Source organism: Lontra canadensis, unplaced genomic scaffold, assembly GCF_010015895.1.
Source record: "Lontra canadensis isolate GAN:19392208 unplaced genomic scaffold, GSC_riverotter_1.0 scaffold88, whole genome shotgun sequence".
Classification (NCBI taxonomy): Eukaryota; Metazoa; Chordata; class Mammalia; order Carnivora; family Mustelidae; genus Lontra; species Lontra canadensis.
In genome coordinates, this window is record NW_022631082.1 from 6,125,608 (window position 1) to 6,145,923 (window position 20,316).

At 59.1% G+C, this 20,316-nt stretch overlaps 2 protein-coding genes across 8 annotated transcripts; one reads left to right on the plus strand and one right to left on the minus strand.

Moving 5' to 3' along the window:
• Positions 1–201: 201 nt before the first annotated feature.
• Positions 202–8,985, minus strand: CCDC151 (coiled-coil domain containing 151). The gene is made up of 13 exons (XM_032884083.1): positions 8,488–8,985; positions 7,141–7,262; positions 6,942–7,019; positions 4,774–4,944; positions 4,589–4,690; positions 4,363–4,488; positions 4,048–4,170; positions 3,360–3,512; positions 2,257–2,417; positions 2,013–2,169; positions 1,244–1,399; positions 745–829; positions 202–563 (listed from the first exon to the last, which is right to left on the minus strand). The coding sequence occupies exons 1-13, from the start codon at positions 8,726–8,728 to the stop codon at positions 445–447; spliced, it is 1,794 nt and encodes a 597-aa protein (XP_032739974.1). The 5' UTR covers positions 8,729–8,985; the 3' UTR covers positions 202–444.
• A 419-nt stretch (positions 8,986–9,404) lies between these two features.
• On the plus strand, positions 9,405–20,006 carry PRKCSH (protein kinase C substrate 80K-H). Of its 7 annotated transcripts, none has more exons than XM_032884076.1 (17): positions 9,585–9,690; positions 10,079–10,231; positions 10,424–10,540; positions 11,116–11,211; positions 11,310–11,367; positions 12,272–12,389; positions 13,835–13,964; positions 16,262–16,346; positions 16,951–17,029; positions 17,685–17,771; positions 18,053–18,241; positions 18,313–18,412; positions 18,886–18,955; positions 19,223–19,312; positions 19,509–19,583; positions 19,676–19,775; positions 19,858–20,006. In XM_032884076.1, exons 2-17 carry the CDS (start codon positions 10,156–10,158, stop codon positions 20,002–20,004), a joined length of 1,617 nt encoding a protein of 538 aa, XP_032739967.1. In that variant the 5' UTR covers positions 9,585–9,690; positions 10,079–10,155; the 3' UTR covers positions 20,005–20,006. The 7 variants fall into 7 exon arrangements, with proteins under 7 accessions (XP_032739972.1, XP_032739967.1, XP_032739969.1 ...); XM_032884078.1 differs by having other exon boundaries at positions 18,053–18,220; XM_032884080.1 differs by having other exon boundaries at positions 18,053–18,198; positions 18,306–18,412.
• Positions 20,007–20,316: the final 310 nt, after the last annotated feature.

Consider the following 20,316-nt stretch of genomic DNA (forward strand, 5'->3'; position numbering starts at 1 on the left):
GTACCCTGTCAAATGCGGAGGGCTGTTTCACTCCAGGTGTGAGAGTAGCTCCTACTATCCTGGAAGTGGGGTTGTTCAATCTGTGTCCCCAGCTGATGGGGAGTCCGTAGTCCCCAGGTCAGAGAAGGTGGAGTCTGGGTTCTGGATTTTAAGGGCAGCAGTCTTTGCAGCGGTGCAGGGTCAAGGAGAGGCAAATACCCAGGGGGTTGATTGGTGACCTTTATTGAGAGACTATGAGGCCAGCACAGGCTCGCCTAGTAGATTTACTGTGGGAACATCCGGTGGCCCGGCCCCCTTCTCTACTCCTGGGCGCCACCGGCCTGTTCTGCTCCCTTGCCTCAGCTGCGTTTAGCCCTTGAAGGGGCCCATGCGCCGGAGGCTGGACCCAGAGGGGTTGGGAGCTCCGCAGGGGCCCGGAAGCGCCAGGTGGACGCAAGGGTGAGTCTAGGTCTTCTTCGAGCGATTGCGTTTCTTGCTGCGGGATTCAATTAGTTTCTGGGAACGAATCTTGAGCTCCGCGCGGCTCACCACGTCGTTGTCCTCCTCCTCACTTTCCTCTTCGTCTGCGCAGGGCAGTGAGGGGATCCGGGTTCCCATTCTTGGCTCAGATTTCCCTTCCCAGCCTTTACCACCCTTTCCCAACTCGGCCCCGCCCCCCAACTTGGCCCCCCGCCAGGCCTCGCTCGGCTTTCCCTGGGTCGGCTTGGGCCCCCAGCCCCGCCTCTTTTCCCTGACCGTACTGACCGAAGAACTTGTCCTTGAGACTGGCAAGGGGCAGGGTGATGCGGGTGTTGTACATGGGCAGCTTTCCCTCTAGGGTGGAGTAGAACTGGGGGAGGAAGGGAGCGGGAGACGAGAGTGGGTGCGGTAGAGGCTGCAGGGGCGTTCTGTATCCCCCCCTCCTCACCCCATTCTAAGATATACCCTGATTCCACATGACACCTCTACCCACTCCTCCTCGAGTTTTTCTCGAGCCCAACCGACTGACTCGTTCTTCGAGCTCTCCGGATACCCAATCCCGCCCCTTTGACCGCCCCTGATCTCAGGGTTTTCGCCCCTTGATTCCCCCCTTCCCCGCGCACGTGCACACACTCCCCAGCCCTGCCCACTGGCCTCGCGGGCCCTCTGGAAGTTCTCCTGTCTCCTCAAACCTCACAGGTTGTCCCTAAAGGTCCTTTCCCACCCACAGGCTCCCCGGTTTTCTGCCCCTGCATCCTCAGCCCCGCTCTGGCTGTACTCGGACCTCCTGGTCGGTGAGATGGCGCAGCATCTCGGGCACGTCATGGCTCTCGAGCTGTGCCTGCAGCTTCAGAAGCTTTTCTTCCACGACGCCCAGCAGATCTGGCAGATAGTCACCCGCCTGGGGATCCAGCTCCTTTCCTGCGAAGGGGCCCTCCACCTGCGGCGGGGGCGGAGCCGACTCAGCCCAGAGGGGGCGGGCCTCGGGGGCGTGTTCCGCCATTTACCCCCCTAGAACTAGGCTTTCGAAGGCGAGGGACGACCAACAGGGGTGGGGCTAGCGCCTGTGGGGCTGGGCCTCTGAACTCCGGAGACCAACGACAATGGGTGAACGAAGTGTTTGAGTGGAGGAAGGGGGTAATAACGCACCAGAAGTCATTTCGGGGATGACTTTAGGGGGGAAAAATGGGCCTCTGCTGCGGGCAGTGTGGGGCGCCCCCCGTCGCAGGCTGCCCAAGTGTTGTAGTGGGCGTCTCTGAGGTATGGCGTGGGGAGGCAAAATGGGACCTTCCCGTGAAGATGCAACAGGCTCTGAAGTCCTGTGCCTCTTGAGAAGTAAGGCGGTTTCCCCGCAGGAACCGCAGGTGGGGTCTCTGAGGAGTGGGGCTGGGTGTCCCCTTTCGGCGGGCTTCTGACATCCTGGACAGGGCCCAGGGTCGGTCCCCTTTGAGTAGGGGCAGAAACCCCACCGTCTTGGGCTGCGGAAGGTTCTGCGCTGAGCTTCCTAGGCGAGGGGTAGGGGCTGGGGGAGGTGGGAGGGTGCGCAGGCCTACCAATGTGATGTGGTTCATCTTGCCCACCAGGTGTTCGAGGCCCTCCTTGATCATCTGTACCGCCCACATGGCGCGCTCCAGCTCATCCTGTGCCTCAGTGCGCCGCTGCTCTTCCGCCTTGAGGCGCTCCTGCAACTCAGCCTGCAGCTTCTGCTGACTACAGGCAGTGGGGAGGTCACCTCTGGAGAGTGCCTCCGAGCCTGGGGGGGCCCCCCAGACTCTCCCTTGGGCACCGGGGCCTCACCTCACAATCGTGGTCTCCCCGGAGTACTTGAGGTCTTCCAGCTCTCGCTGCAACCTCTGCTTCTCTTGCTTCAGCCTCACCAGGGACTGCTCGTTCTCGCTCTTGAGCGTCTCCAAATGTGTGAAGGTGTCGCCCTGTGCCAGGAACCGCCTCACCACCGCCTGTTGGCCACACACCCCCAGGTCAGAGGGAGGCCTGGGCAGGCCTGAGTACACCCCCTCTTCCTTTCCCCTGGGCACGCAGGACAGATGGCCTAAGCTGGTGGCTTCTGCACAGCGATGTTTAGGGACTCTGTGATTCAGACTCAGCGCTGCCTCAAGGATGTGCAGCCCCCCAACACATAATTTTTGCCGGGCCCTTGTCTATGTAAGGAATTTGAATCAGCCCAGATCGGTGTGTGGTGCCAGGTAGCAGTGAGCATCATTGCTTTCCAAAATCAACCCGCCATCCACACTGTGACTGCGAATCTTGCCCAATCCACCGAGGAAATAAGGCCAATCTCGGGAGCTAGCTGCCCACCAGGCCAATTTCTGGTAAGGTGCCAGGCCACACTGCCCCACATGACCCCACAGCCCAGATTCCGCAGAACTCATCAGGGGTTAGTTACCCTATGGGAGAAGTAGCAGTGGGAGAGTGCGCAAAGGGTAGAAACTGGACGGGGCCCAGTGGGATCAGCATCTGCCCACAGAAAACATAAGGGTCTTAGCAAATAGCAAGGAAAATGCTGCAAACCTCAGGGCCTAGCGCAGGGGCCTGGCTTGCCAGGGTCTGAAAGTGGCACCAGGCAGTCTACTGTGCCCCAGACCCTGTCACAGGGACTGGAGACACAGGAGAGACCAAAGTCGCAGTTCTCACAGAGCTGACATGCCCAAGAAGTTAGCACCCGCATAAGAGCAAGCAGGTAAGAGACTGATGGCCAGGGTAGATGGCTCCTGTGGGTTTTGCTGGGAGGAGCAGCAGCAAAACGGGGCAAAGGCTGGAGGAGGGAGGAGTGTCTTTGAGGCTGCACAAACGGGAGGCTGCGCTTGTTGGTCTCACGGGCCTGGGCTCAGTCTGAGCAGAACTAGAGGGTGGGGAGGTTGCCGGCCGCGGGCAGAACTCACGTGGGTTTCGGCCACGCCGGTGGCGTCCTTGACCTTGCCAAAAAGCATCTCTGTCTGATACATGCTCCAGCGCTGCCTCAGCTCCTCCTCTTGGGCGCGCAGGCTGTCCTGGGTTGAATCCTCGGACTGCAGCAGCACGTGCTCACGGTGGGTCTGCTCACAGGGCGGGAGTCAGCTTTCAGGCAAGGATTTGGGGTAGAGACTAGAGAGAGGGAGCCGGGAGAGGGCGGGGCCCAACTGGGGAGCCAGGGTAAAGGCTCGGGGCCAGGTCAGGGCACCCAGCCTGGGGTCAGGAGTGCAGTAAAGGGTTGGTCAGCGATGGGCAGCCTCAGAGGCAGGGCAAGGAGGCGGGGTCAAGGGAGCGGGGGCGGGACCTCGAGTCAGGGGCGGGCTAGAGGCGGGACCAGATTTAGGAGGGGGGCGCAGTGTAATCAGGTGGGGATGGATGGGAATGATCGGTGACTGAGGGGCGATGTGAAAGCTCCTCCAAACTGGGCAATCGGATGGAGGGAGGGCGGGGTCAGGGAAGTGGTAGGAGCCCTAGTCATCCGGTGGAGATGAGGGCGGAGTCCGGAGAAATGTTAAGAGCCCTGAAGGTCTAGGGATTGGCTCGACATAGAGGTGTGGCGGTACCCGCGGAGTCAGGTCCAGGCTGGGGCTGCACCCCGGGACCTATGGACACGCCCACCTTGCGCTCCATGCGTTCGTTCTGCAGCTTCCTGTCCTCCGCGCGCTTCTTGCACTCGGTTATGTAGCGCTCCCGCTTCTTGCGCTCCCGGAACACGGTCTCCTCCAGATACTGCAACTGGTTCTGGAGGCAGGGCCGGGGGACAGCAGGACCAGCTGGTACCTACCGAGGCTCAGGGCTGGGGGACACAGCTGGGCCAGGGTGCGGGGTCCTGGGAGATAGGCGGGAGGAGCTCGGGGACAGCTGGGATTCAGATTCTGGGGCCAAAAGACCAAGGCGTCTGGGCGGGAACCCCAGGGCCTGGCAGGCTGGCACCTTGGCGATGTCCCGGGCGTTGATCGCCTCCTGGTTCACCACTTGCAGCTCCTCTAGCTCGCGTTTTGCCCTCACCACCTCCGTCTCCATGAGGTCCAGCCGGTTTTCCAAGTGAAGGCTCTCCTCCTGGGGGTGGGGGTGGGGACAGGCCCGTGACCGCTGTCCCTCTGCAGTCTGGCCCTCCTACTTGCCTCCACCCCACCTCCCAAGTCGCCCTGGTCCCTACTTGGAGATAGGCCTTGAGCTGCAGGTACACATTGGTAATGTGTTCGGCTTCTTCCGCTTTCATCCGGGCCTTCTCCAGGCGGTTCTCCAGGTTCCGCATGGTCTAGATGGGAAGCAAGGCTGGGCGGAGTCCCCTCCCCTCTGCAGTTCTCCTCAGGATCTCCACCCCTCCTCAACGGGCCTCACCTTGGCCACCTCTGTGTTGCCATTTTGCGCTTCGGCCATCTCCAGCTGGCGGAGGCTGTGCCGCAGCTGGAGCTCTTCCAGCCACTTCTGCCGCACGCCCAGCTGGTGCCGCAGCGCGTTCAGCTGTTTCACCTTCTCGCTCAGCCGGTGGTCCAGGTGCTCCAGGGCCTGCTGGAGAGAGGCCAGCCCAAGCGGCAGCCTGAACCCTCCCACCTAAGCCTTCCTCCCAGCCTTCCTCCCTCCTTCTTTTCCCAGATCTTGTTTCTCCTCTCCCCGGGCTCAGCGGCATCAGACTCCAGACCCAGCTGACCCCATGCTCCTGCAGATCGTCTCCCCACTCCCCAGTTTGCCACCCTGGCTGCCCTTTTCCCCTTACTTAGCCCAAGGAGAGACAGCCTCTGAGGATTCTCACCTCTGTTCACACCCAGCCCCTCCATGGACCTATCCAGGCTCAGGGTCTGAAAACTCACCATAGCTGAGAACATCCACATTTAAGCACCCCTTCCCCACACCGGGAACTGCAGGCTCATATACCCATATCTACACTGCCATCCAGGCACCTCAAAACCATTGTGTCCAAAATTGAGTACATGATCTTTCCCCAAGTCCTTCCTGGACTCTTCTTCTCCATGTCAGCTCATGGCAGTTTCATCCTTCCAGGTATGCAAGTCCCCCAAACCCGATGTCCTCACCTTCTCTTCTTCCATCCCACCTACAGCCAGCTTGTTAGCAATGCTTTGTTCTATTTCAAAGGTTTTCCCAGAGCTACCTCGTTCTTCCTATTTCCACCACTTTTGTCGAAGTGCAGCCAACACCGTCTTCACCTGGAGGACCTCCCCGCAGCTTCCCTCTTCTTCCTCACACTCTACGTCATAAAATCTAAACTCTTAAGCCTGCTGGAAGGTTCAGCCCCTGCTGACCTTCTTTTTCTTTTCTTTTCTTTTTAATCTTTTTTTTTTAAGATTTATTTATATTTATTTGACAGAAATCACAAGGAGGCAGAGAGGCAGGCAGAGAGAAAGGAGGAAGCAGGCTCCCCGCTGAGCAGAGAGCCAGATGTGGGGCTTGATCCCAGGACCCTGAGATCATGACCTGAGCTGAAGGCAGAGGCTTTAACCCACTGAGCCATCCAGGCGCCCCATTCTTTTTTTTTTTTTTTAATTAAAGATTTTATTTATTACTTTGAGGAGAGAAAGAGCCTGAGCAGGAGGGACAGAGGGACAAGTGGACTCCAGGGCTTGATATGGAGCTCAGCTCCAGGACACTGAGAGCATGACCTGAGCTATAGTCAGAGGCTTAACGCACTGAGCCACCCAGCTGCCCCCTGACCCTCTTGACCTCATCTCCTACAGAGCCCTGCTCAAGCGCTCCCATCCAGCCACACTGGCCAGGCCTGTGTCTCCAATGCTCTACTCCCTTGCTTCTACTTCAGGGACTTTGCACTTGCTGTTCCCTCTGCCTGGATTGCTTTTCCCCAAATCATTTCCTGCCTGTCTCATTCTCAGCTCAGATATCAATGTCTTAGAGAGAGGTGGCTTTCCTGACCTCCCCAACCCAATCTAAAGTGCAACCCCCTTGGGGTGCCTGGGTGGCTCAGCTGGTTGTCCACCTTTGGCTCAGGTCATGATCTTGGGGTCCTGGGATCTAGTCCCGTGTTGGGTTCTGCGCTCAGCAGAGTGTCTGCTTCCCCTCTCCCTTTGCCCGTCCCACCCCCTGCTCATGCTTGTGCTAAGTTAATAAATCTTAAAAAAAAAAAAAAAAGGTGCAAATCTCTGCCCCTATCTATTTCTGTTTAGTTCATTTCTGGTCACTCCTGGAAATTACTTTATTTCTGCATTTGTTCTTGGTGTTTTTGTTTTGTTCTTGTTTTTATTTTGTTTTGTTTTCCTCCACTCTCTTTTCCCCACTAGGATATGAAGGTTTGGGAAGTGGAGATTGGTCTGGTGTTTTGTTTTGTTTTTTTTTACTGCATAGTCCCCAATACCGAATACCATGCCTACACGTGGTCGGTGTGTGATAAAGATTAATTGAGTGAATACATTAGCGCCAGCTAATGTGGAGAAAGGATTGGAGAAGGTGAGATGAGTCAGGGAGTCCAGTGGGGAGGAGACACAAGTTGGAAACGAAGGGAGAAGGGAGAGGGTCAGTGGAGTGGGGATGGCGCAAACCTGTCCTGTCCTGTTCTTCAAATACGGCTTCTCTGACTTGCACTCCCGAATCACCGCCTGGACCAATTTCTCATCTCCCTGCAAGGAGAGGAGCCCAGTCACTACTCACGCAGACCACCCCAACCTGAAGCAGTGCCCTGCCCCCCTGGGGACACTGCCCTCACTCTTCAGGACCCTTCGCCCATTTCAGCATCCTCACCTGCAGCAGGTCTGTCAGCTGAACTTGCAGGACCCTGGTCTCCTCCTGGAGCTGGTTGATGGTCTCCTGATTCTTCTTGATGTTCCACTGGGTGCTCTCATAGAAGGCCTTCCGGTCACCCTCTGAGGTCATACGAGGTACACAAGCGAAGTGTGTCATAGGGGGTCGGGGACTTCCCAGAGGAAAGCTGTTTTTGTTATCGTTGACTTAATATCACAACGATACTTCAGTGGGAACACTTGTCCTATACTCGATGCTGGACAAAGAACCTTCCAGCTGTCAAATACCATATGCCAACAGGTACATATCCATATCATACCCCTTTATAGATAAGAAGAATGAGGCTCAGGCTTATTAGATTGTTCAAGATCCCAAGAAGTCTGATTCCCGAGCCTGTACCTTCAACTACTGTGCAAGATTATACTTTCTAATAATAACAAAACAGTTACCATAATGGTTTACATCAGAATTCTCCAACCTTGGCATGACTGATATTTGAGGTGGATAATTATTTGTTTTGATCTGTCCCATGAGTTGTCAGATGTGGAGCAGAGTCCCTGGCCTCTGGCCACTGGATGACCCCCACCCCCAACAATGTGACCGCCAAAAATGTGTCCAGGCATTGTCAAGGACCCACTGCGGAGCAAAATAGCCCTCTTCCATTGAGAAACATCGGTTTACGCTTTATAGTGTTTTACCATGTGCCAGTCACTGTTCTCAGCACTTTATACATTTCAACCCCTTATGGGGTTGTACTCTTACTATCCCCATTTTTTTTTTTAAAGATTTTATTTATGTATTTGACAGACAGAGATCACAAGCAGGCAAAGAGGCAGGCAGACAGAGGGGGAAGCAGGCTCCCTGCTGAGCAGAGAGCCCGATGCGGGGATTGATCCCAGGATCCTGGGATCATGACCTGAGTGGAAGGCAGAGGCTTTAACCCACTGAGCCACCCAGGCTCTCCTTACTATCCCCATTTTACAAATAGAGAAATTGATAGTAATTAGGCTGCTCATCGTCCCCTAAGATCAAACACTCTTTGCAGAGCAGAGCCAAGATTTGAACCCAGAAAATCTGCCTTTAGAATGTGTTTTTTACCAACCCCCTCCCCTCAAAGTGCGTGGTAGAAGAAATTACACGAAACTATGAAACACAGTCTAGTTGGTTCTGAGCCTAGGAAAGATTTCATAAGAGATAAGGAAAACCATGAACAAGTATGAGTTTTTGCCTCCAATTTTTGCCACCTGGATGAAGACCGGTGGAAGGCCCTGTCACACAGTGCCTGGTCGCAGGGCTGGGAGGGCACTGTTAACTCCTGATTCTTTGTGCCCTTTCGAGCGGTCTTACCTAACAGTTGTATCTTCCTTTGTAACTCTGCCACCTGCGTGTGCACAGCTGACTTGCCCCGGAGGACATGGAGGGGTCCCGCCTTGGAATGCAGTGGAAGCCAGGCCTGGGGCACACCCTTCACTTGGGAGTGACTGTGCTGGGCCTTAGTCTGACTGTCCTGGACCTTGCGGGAGGTCGAAACCTGGTCCTGAGAAGGCGGGATGTTGGTGGAAGCCCCCCAGCACAGGGGAGACGTCATGACTGGGCTGGGGCCTAGGGTCCCTGGGGATTAGGGTGGCAAATAGCAATTGCCCCGGTCCTGGATCCGTCAGCACGGGTTCCCCGGGCTCTGGGAGAATGCACTTTCCGACCGCTTGGCGGGGCCTCTCAGCATTTCCCGGTTGCTGGGTAACTTCTGCCCCGCCCACTCCTTCCAACGCTCCCATGGAAACCGTCCGCGTTCCACACCACCGCTTTCATTGGCTAACGCTGTGCAGAGGGGCGGTCCAGTTGCGGACTGGCTAAGCCTCTCGGCTAGGTTATTAGGAGGGGAGTACTTTGGGGCCACCTGCTCATCTTTTTTTTTTTTTTTTTTTTTTTTTTTTGCGTTTTATTTTTGAGTAATCTCTACACCCAATGTGGGGCTGGAACCTGCAACCCTGAGATCAAGAGTCACACGGTCTATGTCGGAACCAGCCAGACAGCCCCTACTTTAAAAAAAAATTTTTTTTTTTTTTTAATTTTTGAGTAATCTCTACACCTAATATGGGGCTGGAACCCACATCCTCAAGATCAACAGTGGCGCTCCCGGACTGAGCCAGCCAGGAACCCCCTACTTTTTTTTTTTAAGCACCCCCCCCTACCCCCGCAACACCACTACCACCCCGCTGGGTTTCCAGGGCATTTTTCAGGAACCTTCTTTTCCCGGGGCAGAACCTGCCACTCCCAAGATGGAGGAACGGAACGCCGCCATTAAGCGCGAACCGTCAGAACGATCCCCTCTAGAGCTTCACAGTCCTATCCAAGATGGCCGTCTGGGTTCCAGCCCACCCCTCCCCCATTTGACACTCCCAACATGGCCCCCTTGGGTCGCCGCTCCGCACGAGCGGCTTGACGCCGGAAGTGACGCGTCCCACATATTTCCGCTTTCTTTTTTCTGGAGGGACAGTTGGCTGCTGGGCTGGGGGGCGCGGTGGATATTGACCTTTGCCCCGGCCTCGTGTAGGTGGTGAATTAACGCGCGGGGAGGGGTGGTGGGGGTCTCCCCAATTTCTTATTGGGGGCAGCTCGAGGGTGTTCGTCGGTAGAGTGGGAGACTGTTAACCCCTTTGGCCAATTAGCGGGAATTGGATAGCTCACCAACCCTACCCACCCGCGACCCTCCCCGGGCAGGGAGTGGAGGTTTTGAGCCTTCCCCCTTGATAAGAAAAAAATGAGACTCCCTCTGGGCAAGACTAGGGAGAGCCCCCCACGCCGCCCATATCGGAAGCAGAGTGAGCCCCCATTGCCCGGAAGCGATGGGGGAGTCCAGCTGGCTGGAGGAAGAGGAGACTTCCTTCGGCTGGAAGTAGCCCTCTTCCACTGACCGGCGGTCCCTTTCTTGCCGCAGCGTGGGTGCACAGCACATCTCCCCGCGGCCGGCTTCCTCCCCCCAGAACCTCTTTTCGGCCTGCGAGCTTCTGCGAGATGTTACTGTTCCTGTTGCTGCTGCCCCTGTGCTGGGCCGTGGAGGTCAAGAGGCCCCGGGGCGTCTCCCTCACCAGTGAGTCCGCCACTGGAGGTGGCTGGAGGTGGGGGTAGGGTGTGGGAGGGGCCGACTTGGCCCCTGGGATAGACACTTTGAGCTTTCTGCCTCAGTTTCCTGGCCTCTGGGTAGGGAAGGTGGCAATACTCAGCGGCTGAGGGGGCCTCTTCGTGCCTTGGGTTGATGAGCCCCTTACCTCGTCCATCCCAGACCATCATTTCTATGACGAGTCCAAGCCTTTCACTTGCCTGGACGGCTCTGCCACTATCCCTTTTGATCAGGTCAATGATGACTACTGTGACTGCAAGGATGGCTCAGATGAGCCAGGTGAGTCTTTCTCTGTTCATTCATTCATTCATTCGAGGTTTTCTGAGTGCCTGGGAAATGCCAACCCCTGCAGTACGGTAGTGACCAAGACAGACCCAGTCCTGCCCTCCCATGGCTCCCTGCTGAGTGGGGGAAAGCAGGCATAGAAGTGACTGGTTTGGTGAGGAGGGTCATAGCTGCTGGGGGAGCCCAGAGCCCCTCCATCCCCACCCCTCGCCCAGCCTGGGGGGTCGGGAAGTGAGGTCTCCACCGAACCCTGAAGTGTGCGGAAAATGGAGGTGCCAGCAGGTGCAAATACCTAGAGACAGGAGAGAAGGTGGGACTGAAGGGCAGACAAAGACAGAAGTGGAGGCAAGGGATAGAGCAGTGGGCTGGGCCCGTTCTGAGGGCCTTGGTGAGAGGCAGAGGAGAACATGGGAGAGTTTGATTTCAGTCCCTGAGGCCCTTCCTTCCCTTTCTGTGCAGCGGTGGTCCTCACGTGCCGTGTGTGTGCACGTGTGTCCGGGGGATCGGTCTGTGGGTGGATGTGATGAGTTAGCCCTGAGGTCACCTGGAAAACTACCTTCCTCCCACAGGTACAGCCGCCTGTCCTAACGGCAGCTTCCACTGCACCAACACTGGCTACAAAGCCCTGTACATCTCCTCCCGATGGGTCAACGATGGAGTTTGCGGTGAGTGAGATCACACCGGGGTTGGGGAAATTGGCGGTGGCGGGGAAGTAGGGAGGAGCCACTGCCGGGTCTGATCCCATCCCTGCTTCTGCTCTCAGACTGCTGTGACGGGACCGATGAGTACAACAGCGGGATCGTCTGTGAAAACACCTGCAAGTATGTGGCTGGCAGCTGCTGCCCTCCCCCGCCCCCCCTCCCCTCCCCAGGGTCCTAGCCTTACCCCATCCAGTGAACCAAGCCCTTCTCTTTTCTGCTTTGGCCCATCAAGTGCTCACTCTGCCAGGGCCTTGTGAACGAACACCACGTCGCCTCTCCATCCCCGGCCCAGAAGCGGGCACAGTTGTTTCCCAATTTAGCAGATGAGGAAAGTCAAGCTCAGGGTAAAAAGGGACTTCCCCAAGGTTCCCACATCTAGGTCAGATCAGAGCTAGGACTTGAACCCAGGCCGGTCTGACTTGAGACTCCCATCTCTGAATCACTCCGCTCTTGTGGCAGACCCTGAAAACTGAAATGCCCGCGGCAGGTGGTAGAAACAGCAGAAGGCGGCTGAGTGTGAGGCAGTAGGGAGTGGTGGGCATTGTGGCATCTAAAGGAAATACTTGCCCCTTGACTTTGGTTGGTTGAAGGCAGGCGGCCAGGCTAGATTCGTTTTTCAGAGAAGCTGAAAATCCCAATACTTTTGTAAATTTGCCTTATGGAAGATCTTTTAGGTACAGGTTGGGTCAAGGGCAACCCAGTTACCCATCAGATGGCCTTCTCCTCCAGGAGTCTGATTTCTGTGCTTTTCTTTCTCTTTTGGGGGCCAACCTCTAGCCCCACACCTGAGCGTTCCCTAGCCCCTCTCCTAGGTCCCTACAGTGAGCAAACTCTGACCATTATCCCTTCTCTCGGGGACAGGGATGAAGAGCTCTGAGCCTGGGGAGGAGGGGGGAGGAGGGTTTGTTCTGTATGTTTTCCCCTGTGGGGCGGGCTGCAGGTGGGTTGAGCCCTTTTGGAAGAGGCCGAGCTGGTGAGCCCTAAGGGCCTCCCTGGGGGTGCTTGTGTGTTCCCTCCACCCCAGAGAGAAGGGCCGGAAGGAGAGAGAGACACTGCAGCAGATGGCAGAGGTCACGCGAGAGGGGTTCCGCCTGAAGAAGATCCTTATTGAGGAATGGAAGAAGGCTCGGGAGGAGAAGCAGGTGAGGGACCCTGCGGGGACAGCCCAGAACATTCTGGGCCCTGAGGCCTAGAGTCTTGGGCTGGTGAGGCTGGGTGGGATTGACACCCGCCCCTGACTAATGGGAGTTCCAGGGCCAGTTACGTCTGTGTGTGCCTTGGTTTACCCATTTGTCTGCTGGCTGTTCAGTCACTGGTTAAGCCGTTACCAGGTGGTGGTCAGCACGGGTGTTGTGCAGAGCCTTGAGGGGCTGAAGTGGGCTCAGAGGAGCTCTCTTCCTGCATCCCAGAATAGGAGAGGCGCCTAGCTGCATCCTGGTTCTGTGGTGCCCTCATCTGGAGGATGAGGCCAGTAACTATGTGACCTCCCTGTTCGAAGGGAGGAATCAAGACGTTGTCACAGCAGCCTGGGTAGTTCTATAGGTCAAGTGCTGCAAGGGCTGGAAGAAATCGTGGGCTGCTGGATAGGTCAGAGTCCTCGGCTCTGTCCCTGGACTTCTGCCAGGCTCTTCGCAGGAGGACTTCAGCTCTGTTTTTCTGCCCAGGGAAGGTTCCGGGTCTTTTTCCCCTCTATGCCCTGGCTGGTCAGGCCCCTCCTGAGGTTGGGGGTTGGGGGGGAAGCAGTGATGTCCCTTCTGGGTTCAGAGGATAGTGGGGGAGCCATGCAATGAGGTTGGCTTTGAGTGGCTTTTGCCCTCATGGGGGCAGTAGGAGGATCCTGGGAACAGCCCAGGCTGAGTTGTGGGGTGGGGTATTAGGACGAAAATGATCCCATGGTGAGGCTTAGGCTAAGACCCTTCAGCTTGGGGCCCCACAGCACACTCGTTCCTTCTCGAAATATCCACAGAGGCCCTGGATGTGCTGCGGTGTAGTGGGCGGAGACTGGAAACAGACCTGGCGCTGCCTCAGGGGCCCATTGTCCACTGAGAGGGACAGATGCCAAAGTGACACTCAGAGCCACTGGAAAAAGGGACATTTGGGTTGGGGCTTTGAGGCCTAGAGGAGACTTGTGCCTGGTCTCCCTCTCCCCCCCGCCTGTTGTGGTGGCAGGAAGCAGGGACGGCTTCTGGAGGAGAAGGCCTCTATCTAAACTGAAATCTGTGGGATAATTCAGAGTCAGCCATGCAGAGTGTTCTAGACAGAGGGAAAGCATGTGTGAAGAACGGGAGGCAGGGGGCCTGTGGGGGATCTAAATGCTGTCAGGGAAGTTGGACCCTGTGGGGTAAGAAAGCGTTGGGGCAGTTGGGACTGGAGCGGTGGGCCTGGTTTGGCCGGCCCTCCGGGGCTGCCTCGAGGTGTTCAGGGTTCTCTGCAGGGAGCTCGGGGGAACCACAGGAAGGGGGAGACCTGGGGAGGCGTGCGCTTCGGGAAGGTCACCCGTGGCCGCCCTGTGGAGTGGAGGCAGGGAGGTGGCACTCGGGAAGAAGGCAGAACAGGAGACATGGCATCTTGCCTTTCGCCTGCCCAGGAAAAGCTCGCTGAGCTACAGGCTGGAAAGAAGTCCCTGGAGGACCAGGTGGAGATGCTGCGCCTGGTGAAGGAGGAGGCCGAGAAGCCAGAGAAGGAGGCCAAAGACCAGCACCAGAAGCGGTGGGAAGGTATGGCCAGGGCTGGCCAGGGCTGGCCCTTGTCTCTGGCTGGGAGGCGCCTAGGCCCGGGAGTGCCGCTCATTACCTGCTGGCTTGCGTGTCTGCTGACTGTCGATCATGGTGCCTCGGTCCCCCACGTGCCCCCTTGGCTTTGCCTGTGCGTTGGTCATTGCATTCGAAAGTCATTTGTAGGAATAATCTGCCACCTAGCAGAAGGGATTTTTTTCCCGAGAGGAGATGCTCTTCTTTCTGCCAGCCACCTGGGAACACTGCCATTGGGGGACCTCCCGAATCCAAAGCAAAGGCCTGAGGCCCCTCCAACCTGTCAGGCAGAGTGAGCTGAGGCGGGAGCACAGGCTGGGGATTTCTGGCCCAGCCTCTCCTTGAGGGGACAACCCTGGGGTGAGGTCACAGCTTAGTTATGGGACGGGGGGAGGCTTTGATTCCCTCTCCCTTGCCTCACAAATTCTCATCAGCACAGATCTCCAGATTTGCTGGGAGCTTCCATGTTCTTTAACCTTCCTGAACGGCTTATTGCCCTGGCAATTTATGTCACTTCGGTGGGTTGAAGATGGTTTTTTACACTTTGCCCAGCATTTTCTTGATTTTGGCAGGTTGTGCTGCCATTCTGGTAAATCGGGAGCCTTGGCCCTCGTCCTCAGTCTGTCCAGTGGGGGTCACCCTGTGGAAGCAGGCCAGATGGGAGAGGTGGGCCAGAAACCCCCTCCAGACTAGTCAGAGGACTAGGCATTGCAGGAAGGATTTGAAAGTGTGGCCCTGGCTATTCCCCCGGCTGGTAACCAGGAGCTGGGCAGCTCGTCTCTGAGTCCACACTGCTGATCTCCATCTCCTGGGCATCTGCTGCATTCTTTGTCCCTTCCTCTCTCTGCCTTGGTTCCTCACAGTCGGTGATGCAGCAGTTCACCCAGTGTTCATGGGGTACCTGCTGCGTGCCAGGCACACCCCAGGTGCCAGTAGTTTAGCACTGAACGAGATGGAGCTAGCCCCTGCCTGCTGAGAAGAGTGAGCCAGGCAGAGGGCACAGGTGCAAAGGTCCTGAGGCAGCCTCATGTCTGGTTTTTAAGGGACAGCAAGGAGGCCATGTGGCAGGAGGGAGGGAGGGAGGGAAGAGAATCAGAGGGGGAGGGGGAGAGACCAGGGAAGGGCCTTGGGGACTGTGGGGAGGACTTGGGCTTTTACCCCAAGTGTGGTGGGAGCCATGGCCCAGGGGCAAGTGAGCCAGGGGGGGCCTCTGGGCCAGAGCCCCAGTGGCATCTGCAGCCTCCCCTTCTTACCTCAGCAAAGGCTATTTCTGCCTCCAGACCCTGGCTCCCACCCCCGCTGCTCTTGGGAGACCCTGGACTTTGTTATGTCCCCTCTTTCCTGGGCCGTGTCCAGCAGGTACCTCCCCTCTGCTGAGAAGCACACTCAGGCCCCGCCACTCAGACAGCTGTCCCCAGCCTCTGCCTTCCTGGCCAGTGCTGGGAAGTCAGGGAGTCTCCTCTCTCTGTTCGTCTCGGTGGAAGCTGACTTCCTAACCCATCCTGTGTCTCTGCACCTGGCCCTGCCCTTTGCCAGCCGGGTGACCGTGGACAGGTCCCTTCAGCCAGCCAGCCTCACACCCTCATCTGGGAGAGGGACAGTTGCCAGCCTGGTCTGCTGGGGTGTGGCGGGCCCTCTGGGGATGAGGGCACAGGGTGGCCAAGGGAACCCCGCTGGGCCCGTTGTAGATGGCTGAGCGGAGGCCCGGAGTGTGCTCCATCCCTGGAGCGGCATGGTGGCCGCTTTCCTGTCCAGCTCGTCTGGTGGGGGTCAGGCCAGCAGAGGGGGCACCGTCCATCCAGGTGGAGGTCCATCTGTGGCCCTGTGGCTACTGGCTACAGCCCAGTTCCCTTGCATTCCTGGGACACTCCTGGGACCCCCCAGGAAGCCTTCCTGTCTTGGCCACACCCCGCCCCAGTCTCCATCTTGACCTTCAGTGTTGGAGAGTGGGCCTGGGGTGCATGGGCTGCTTCTCCTGGGGGCTCCCAGACATGGCCGATGCGTGATCTCCCCCCCCCAGGCTTGCAGAGTCTAGCCCCTGCTTATTCAAACCTAAGGTCCCAGGGTGCCTTCAAGCCCCACCCCCCCATGTCTGCAAATCCTCCCCAACTCCCCACTTCAGAGTCTCTCTGCTATTGGCACTTCTTGCCTCTTCCTTGGCCTGACTCGGGACCAGTGCGGGGCCAGGGGCACAGTGAGACATGTGGGGTGTTGGGGCGGGGCAGGCCTCGGGGCGGTGGGTGACAGAGCTGGCCCCTCCACAGAGCAGCAGGCTGCCTCCAAGGCCCAGCGGGAACGGGAGCTGGCGGCCAGTGCCTTCCAGGAGCTGGATGACGATCTGGATGGGGCGTGAGTCTCCCTCTCCTGCCCTGGGCCTGGGGTCCCTCCTCCCACCTCCCCCTCTCCTGCGCCTGAGCCCCCCTCCTCAGCACGGGCCTCTAGTGAGTCCCAAACCATAGCTGACCAAGCCCTTGTTACTCAAGTATAAAGCAGATGCAGAAAAACACTGAGGGTAGATGAAGGACCCTCCCCACCCCACCCTAGGAGCCAGGTCAGGTAGCTGGGGGGTCCTGTTACTTTTCCCAAGCACATTCTGTGGCCTGGATCGCTTTGACGAAAGCCAGACCCCTTCTAATCTCACCGTGCCCCTGAACTTGCTGGGTGACTCAGGCTAATGGCTGAGTGAAGGGGGCTGTCGGGAACAGGGAGTCTCTGTCTCTCCTTTGAGCCCCTTGGAGGCTGTGGAGTTCTCAGGACAGGGCAGGAGACGGGGCTGGGCCCACCTCCGACCCCAGCCCCAGAGCTCACCACCTCCCAACTTCTGCCCACCCCCCCAACTTTGAGGTCCTAAAATAAGTTCTAGGAGAAGGGCCCTGACAAGAGGGGAAGCAGGTAGCGGTGCCTGGAGCCAGTGCTCTCACCGCTCTGCCTGCCTCTCCGTGCACGCCTGCAGGGTCTCGGTCACCGAGCTGCAGACCCATCCGGAGCTGGACACTGACGGTGACGGGGCACTCTCAGAAGGGGAAGCTCAGGTACCCCATCCTTCTCCCTGCCCTGGGTCTTGTAGAGGTCTCGTCCCAGGGTGACCTTAGGGCCAGGGGGCGGGGGCCAGGCTGGCCTGGGGCTGCTCCCAGGGCTGCTGGGGTGCCTGGCATGGCCAGTGCCACTTGGCCTTGCCTGGGGTCGGGGGCAGAAGGCTGGAAGCCCAGCTCTCCTCCCTGCGCTTTGGGACCAGGTTAGGAACACGCCAGATTCCCCGCCCACCTGGCCCCACGTGCTCCCCCGAGTGTGTGGCTCCACTCCGCCCTCCTCCCGTGCAGGCCTTGGCTCTCTGTCCTAACTGGGGCTGGATCTCTGCTGCTGGCTCCTTCCCTGTCCCGCCCTGGCCTCTGCCTCTTCCCTGGGGCCCAGCAACCTCTGCTGCTGGTGCTCTGGAGCTCCCTCTCCCTCTCTGTCTGTTTCTCTCCCCCCACCCCACATGCTCCTCTCCTCTGGGGCCGCCCTCTTTCCCACGGGCCTGTGCTGCCCCCTTCGGGCTGCTCGGCTTCAGCGCCCAGGCCTAACCCTGGGTGGTCAGAGCACAGCCGTGCCTGGCACCGTAGCCTGAGGCCCCCCCTCGAGAGTGCCTGGGGCACAGGGGCGCTCATGGAGGCCCCGATCTTGACGCTGCCCCCACCACGCACACAGGCCCTGCTGGGTGGAGACATGCAAACTGACGCTTCTGCCTTCTATGACCGCGTCTGGGCTGCCATCAGGGACAAGTACAGGTCTGAGGTCAGTGGGGGTAGGGGAGGAGATGCAGTACCCCCTCCAGGCCCCCCAAATGCCTCACAAAGGAACTGCCTCTGCTTCTGGCACAGGGCCACCCTGGCCAGCTGGGTCATCCAGGCACCCTCCGTGGAGGGCCCCCCCATCAGCTGTCTGTCCCTCCCTCCAGGCCCCTAGGAAGGGGTGGAGACACAGAGGCTGCCCATGGGGTGATGGTGTGAGCTTGGACTTGAGCCGGGAGGCAGGCAGACCACTGAGCCCGTAGCGCCCATTACCCACACACCCAGCAGGTGCTCCCCACCAGCCCCCCGCCTGCACCTTCTGAGCCTGACCTGACAGAGCCCAAGGAGGAGCAGCCCGCAGTGCCCTCGCCGCCCGTGGAAGAGGAAGAGGAGGACGAGGACGAAGAGGAGACGGAAGAGGAGGAGGAAGAGGAAGAGGAAGAAGATTCCCAAGTGCAGGGGGAGCAGCCCCAGGTGTGTGTTTGGGGGAGAAGGGGGTGACGGGGTGGGGGCTGGGTTGCCGGCTGACTCTGCCCCTCCCCCAGGAGGCCCCACCCCCACTGGTTCCCCCGCAGCCTGCTGCCAGCCCCGCGGAAGAGGACAAAATGCCCCCCTACGATGAGCAGACTCAGGCCTTCATTGACGGTGAGGACCAGGTGGGGCAGGGAGGGGACCCTGCCCAATTTCATGCTCCCGGTGATCTACACCTTCAGGCACCCTCCACGTGGGCTTCACTGGCTTCCCAAGATGGGCTTGCATTGGTCCTGAGCAAGCCTAGGGAGGGGCATTCGGGGCCTGGAGAAGCCATCCTTGCCCCAATGGGCCCCAAGGGCCCTCCCGCCTTCTCTGGCTGCTGCTTGTTTGTGCCTCCCGGGCAGGTTGGCTGGGAGCCAGCGAGGTCCCAGGAGTCCTGGCCCTCCTTCCGCAGGAGTGGAGAGCCTGTGCTGCAGGGCGGGGTCGGCCCTGAGCCTGTGGAGGCCTGGGTGGTGGGGCGGGTGGCCTAGCAGGCCTGGGAGCTGGGGGATGCAAGTGTATCCAAAGCACCCCCTCCCTCTTCTTCCGGGATGGGGGCGGTTGGGGCCCCTCAGACCTCTTCCCACACTGCCCACCCCTTCCAGCCGCCCAGGAGGCCCGCAGCAAGTTTGAGGAGGCTGAGCGGTCCTTGAGGGACATGGAGGAGTCCATCAGGTAAGGGGCTGGCTCGGGCAAGGCCATGTCTCCACCTGCCAGGCAGCCTCCCCCTGCTGAGCTCCACAGAGGAGGTGGTAATGGGGAGTTGCCCTGGCTACGTGTGCTAAGACAGGGGTGGCTCCCCTGGGGAGGGTCCCCAGATGGTGGGGAGCCTGAGCCCAGCCTCCGAGTGGCCCTCCACTGCTGGTGTGGGACAAACACATTGGGCCTCCCTGTGTTGTCCTGAATGACGCTGCCCCTTAGTGGCTTGGCCTCCCCTTCCAGGAACTTGGAGCAGGAGATTTCCTTCGACTTCGGCCCCAGCGGAGAGTTTGCCTACCTGTACAGCCAGTGCTATGAGCTCACCACCAACGAGTGCGCCCCCAACTGGCCAGCGGGGCGGGTGGAGAGGGGACATCGGGGCCCTGCGCCAGCCTGAGCGAGGAAGGGGGATGGGGGGGTGGGCTCAAGGGCGGTGGGCGGAGTTTGAGGTTCCCCTGTGACCTGGGTGTGGGCGCACGAAGGAGGTTAGGGCCCTGTGTCACCGCCCACCATCCCTGTCCTGTGACAGGTACATCTACAGGCTCTGTCCCTTCAAGCTTGTCTCTCAGAAACCCAAGCTCGGAGGGTCCCCCACCAGCCTCGGGTGAGTGGGCGTCGAATGGATCCCCTTCCCCAGCATCCATGCCCCGGTCACCGTCCTCCCCCAACCCCCTCACCACCCCCGCTCTCCCACAGCACCTGGGGCTCATGGGCCGGCCCTGACCACGACAAGTTCAGCGCCATGAAGTACGAGCAGGGAACGGGCTGCTGGCAGGGCCCCAACCGCTCCACCACCGTGAGTGCCGGGGGCCCGGGGTTGTGGGGGGGCGGGTGTTGGGGGGGCCAGGCCCACCTGAGCCCTTACCTGCGCATCCCAGGTGCGCCTGCTGTGTGGGAAGGAGACCGTGGTGACCAGCACCACAGAGCCCAGCCGCTGCGAGTACCTCATGGAGCTGATGACGCCGGCGGCCTGCGCGGAGCCGCCGCCGGAGCCGCCGGCTGATGGCGACCACGACGAGCTCTAGCCGCCCCCCCGCCCCGGGCGCCAAGGTGGGCAGGAAGCTGCGGTGCTGCCTCCGCCTGGGGTTGCGCCGGGGTCTGAGCAAAACTTCTCTCCTCGTCTCCGTCTCCCATCTTTCTCACGTGGTCTTTCTCTGGCCCCAGAACCTCAAGGCACGGAAATAGCCCCAGCGGTGTCGCCCACCCACCCCGCTGTCTGTGGACCAAGGCCCCGCTCCGATCCCCTCACCCACCCAGCGGGGGTCGGAACCAAGTGGAGCTCCGGGCCCAGCTCTCCGCCCTGCTCTCGGGGGGCCGGGCAGGGCCCAGCCGCGTTC

What these genes read in the sequence shown, in the direction of transcription:
- CCDC151 (XM_032884083.1), bottom strand. Translation starts at nt 8,728, where the DNA reads ATGACGTCTCCCCTGTGCTGGGGGGCTTCCACCAACATCCCGCCTTCT. An exon ending in TGAAGAACAGGACAGGACAG is followed by an intron (nt 4,945 to 6,941) that starts GTTTGCGCCATC and finishes GCCTCTCTCCAG; the next exon opens with CAGGCCCTGGAGCACCTGGA. An exon ending in GCCATCTCACCGACCAGGAG is followed by an intron (nt 830 to 1,243) that starts GTCCGAGTACAG and finishes TTCCTCCCCCAG; the next exon opens with TTCTACTCCACCCTAGAGGG.
- PRKCSH (XM_032884081.1), top strand. Translation starts at nt 9,420, where the DNA reads ATGGAGGAACGGAACGCCGCCATTAAGCGCGAACCGTCAGAACGATCC. An exon ending in GTCTGTGAAAACACCTGCAA is followed by an intron (nt 11,368 to 12,271) that starts GTATGTGGCTGG and finishes CCTCCACCCCAG; the next exon opens with AGAGAAGGGCCGGAAGGAGA. An exon ending in GATGACGATCTGGATGGGGC is followed by an intron (nt 16,347 to 16,950) that starts GTGAGTCTCCCT and finishes GCACGCCTGCAG; the next exon opens with GGTCTCGGTCACCGAGCTGC.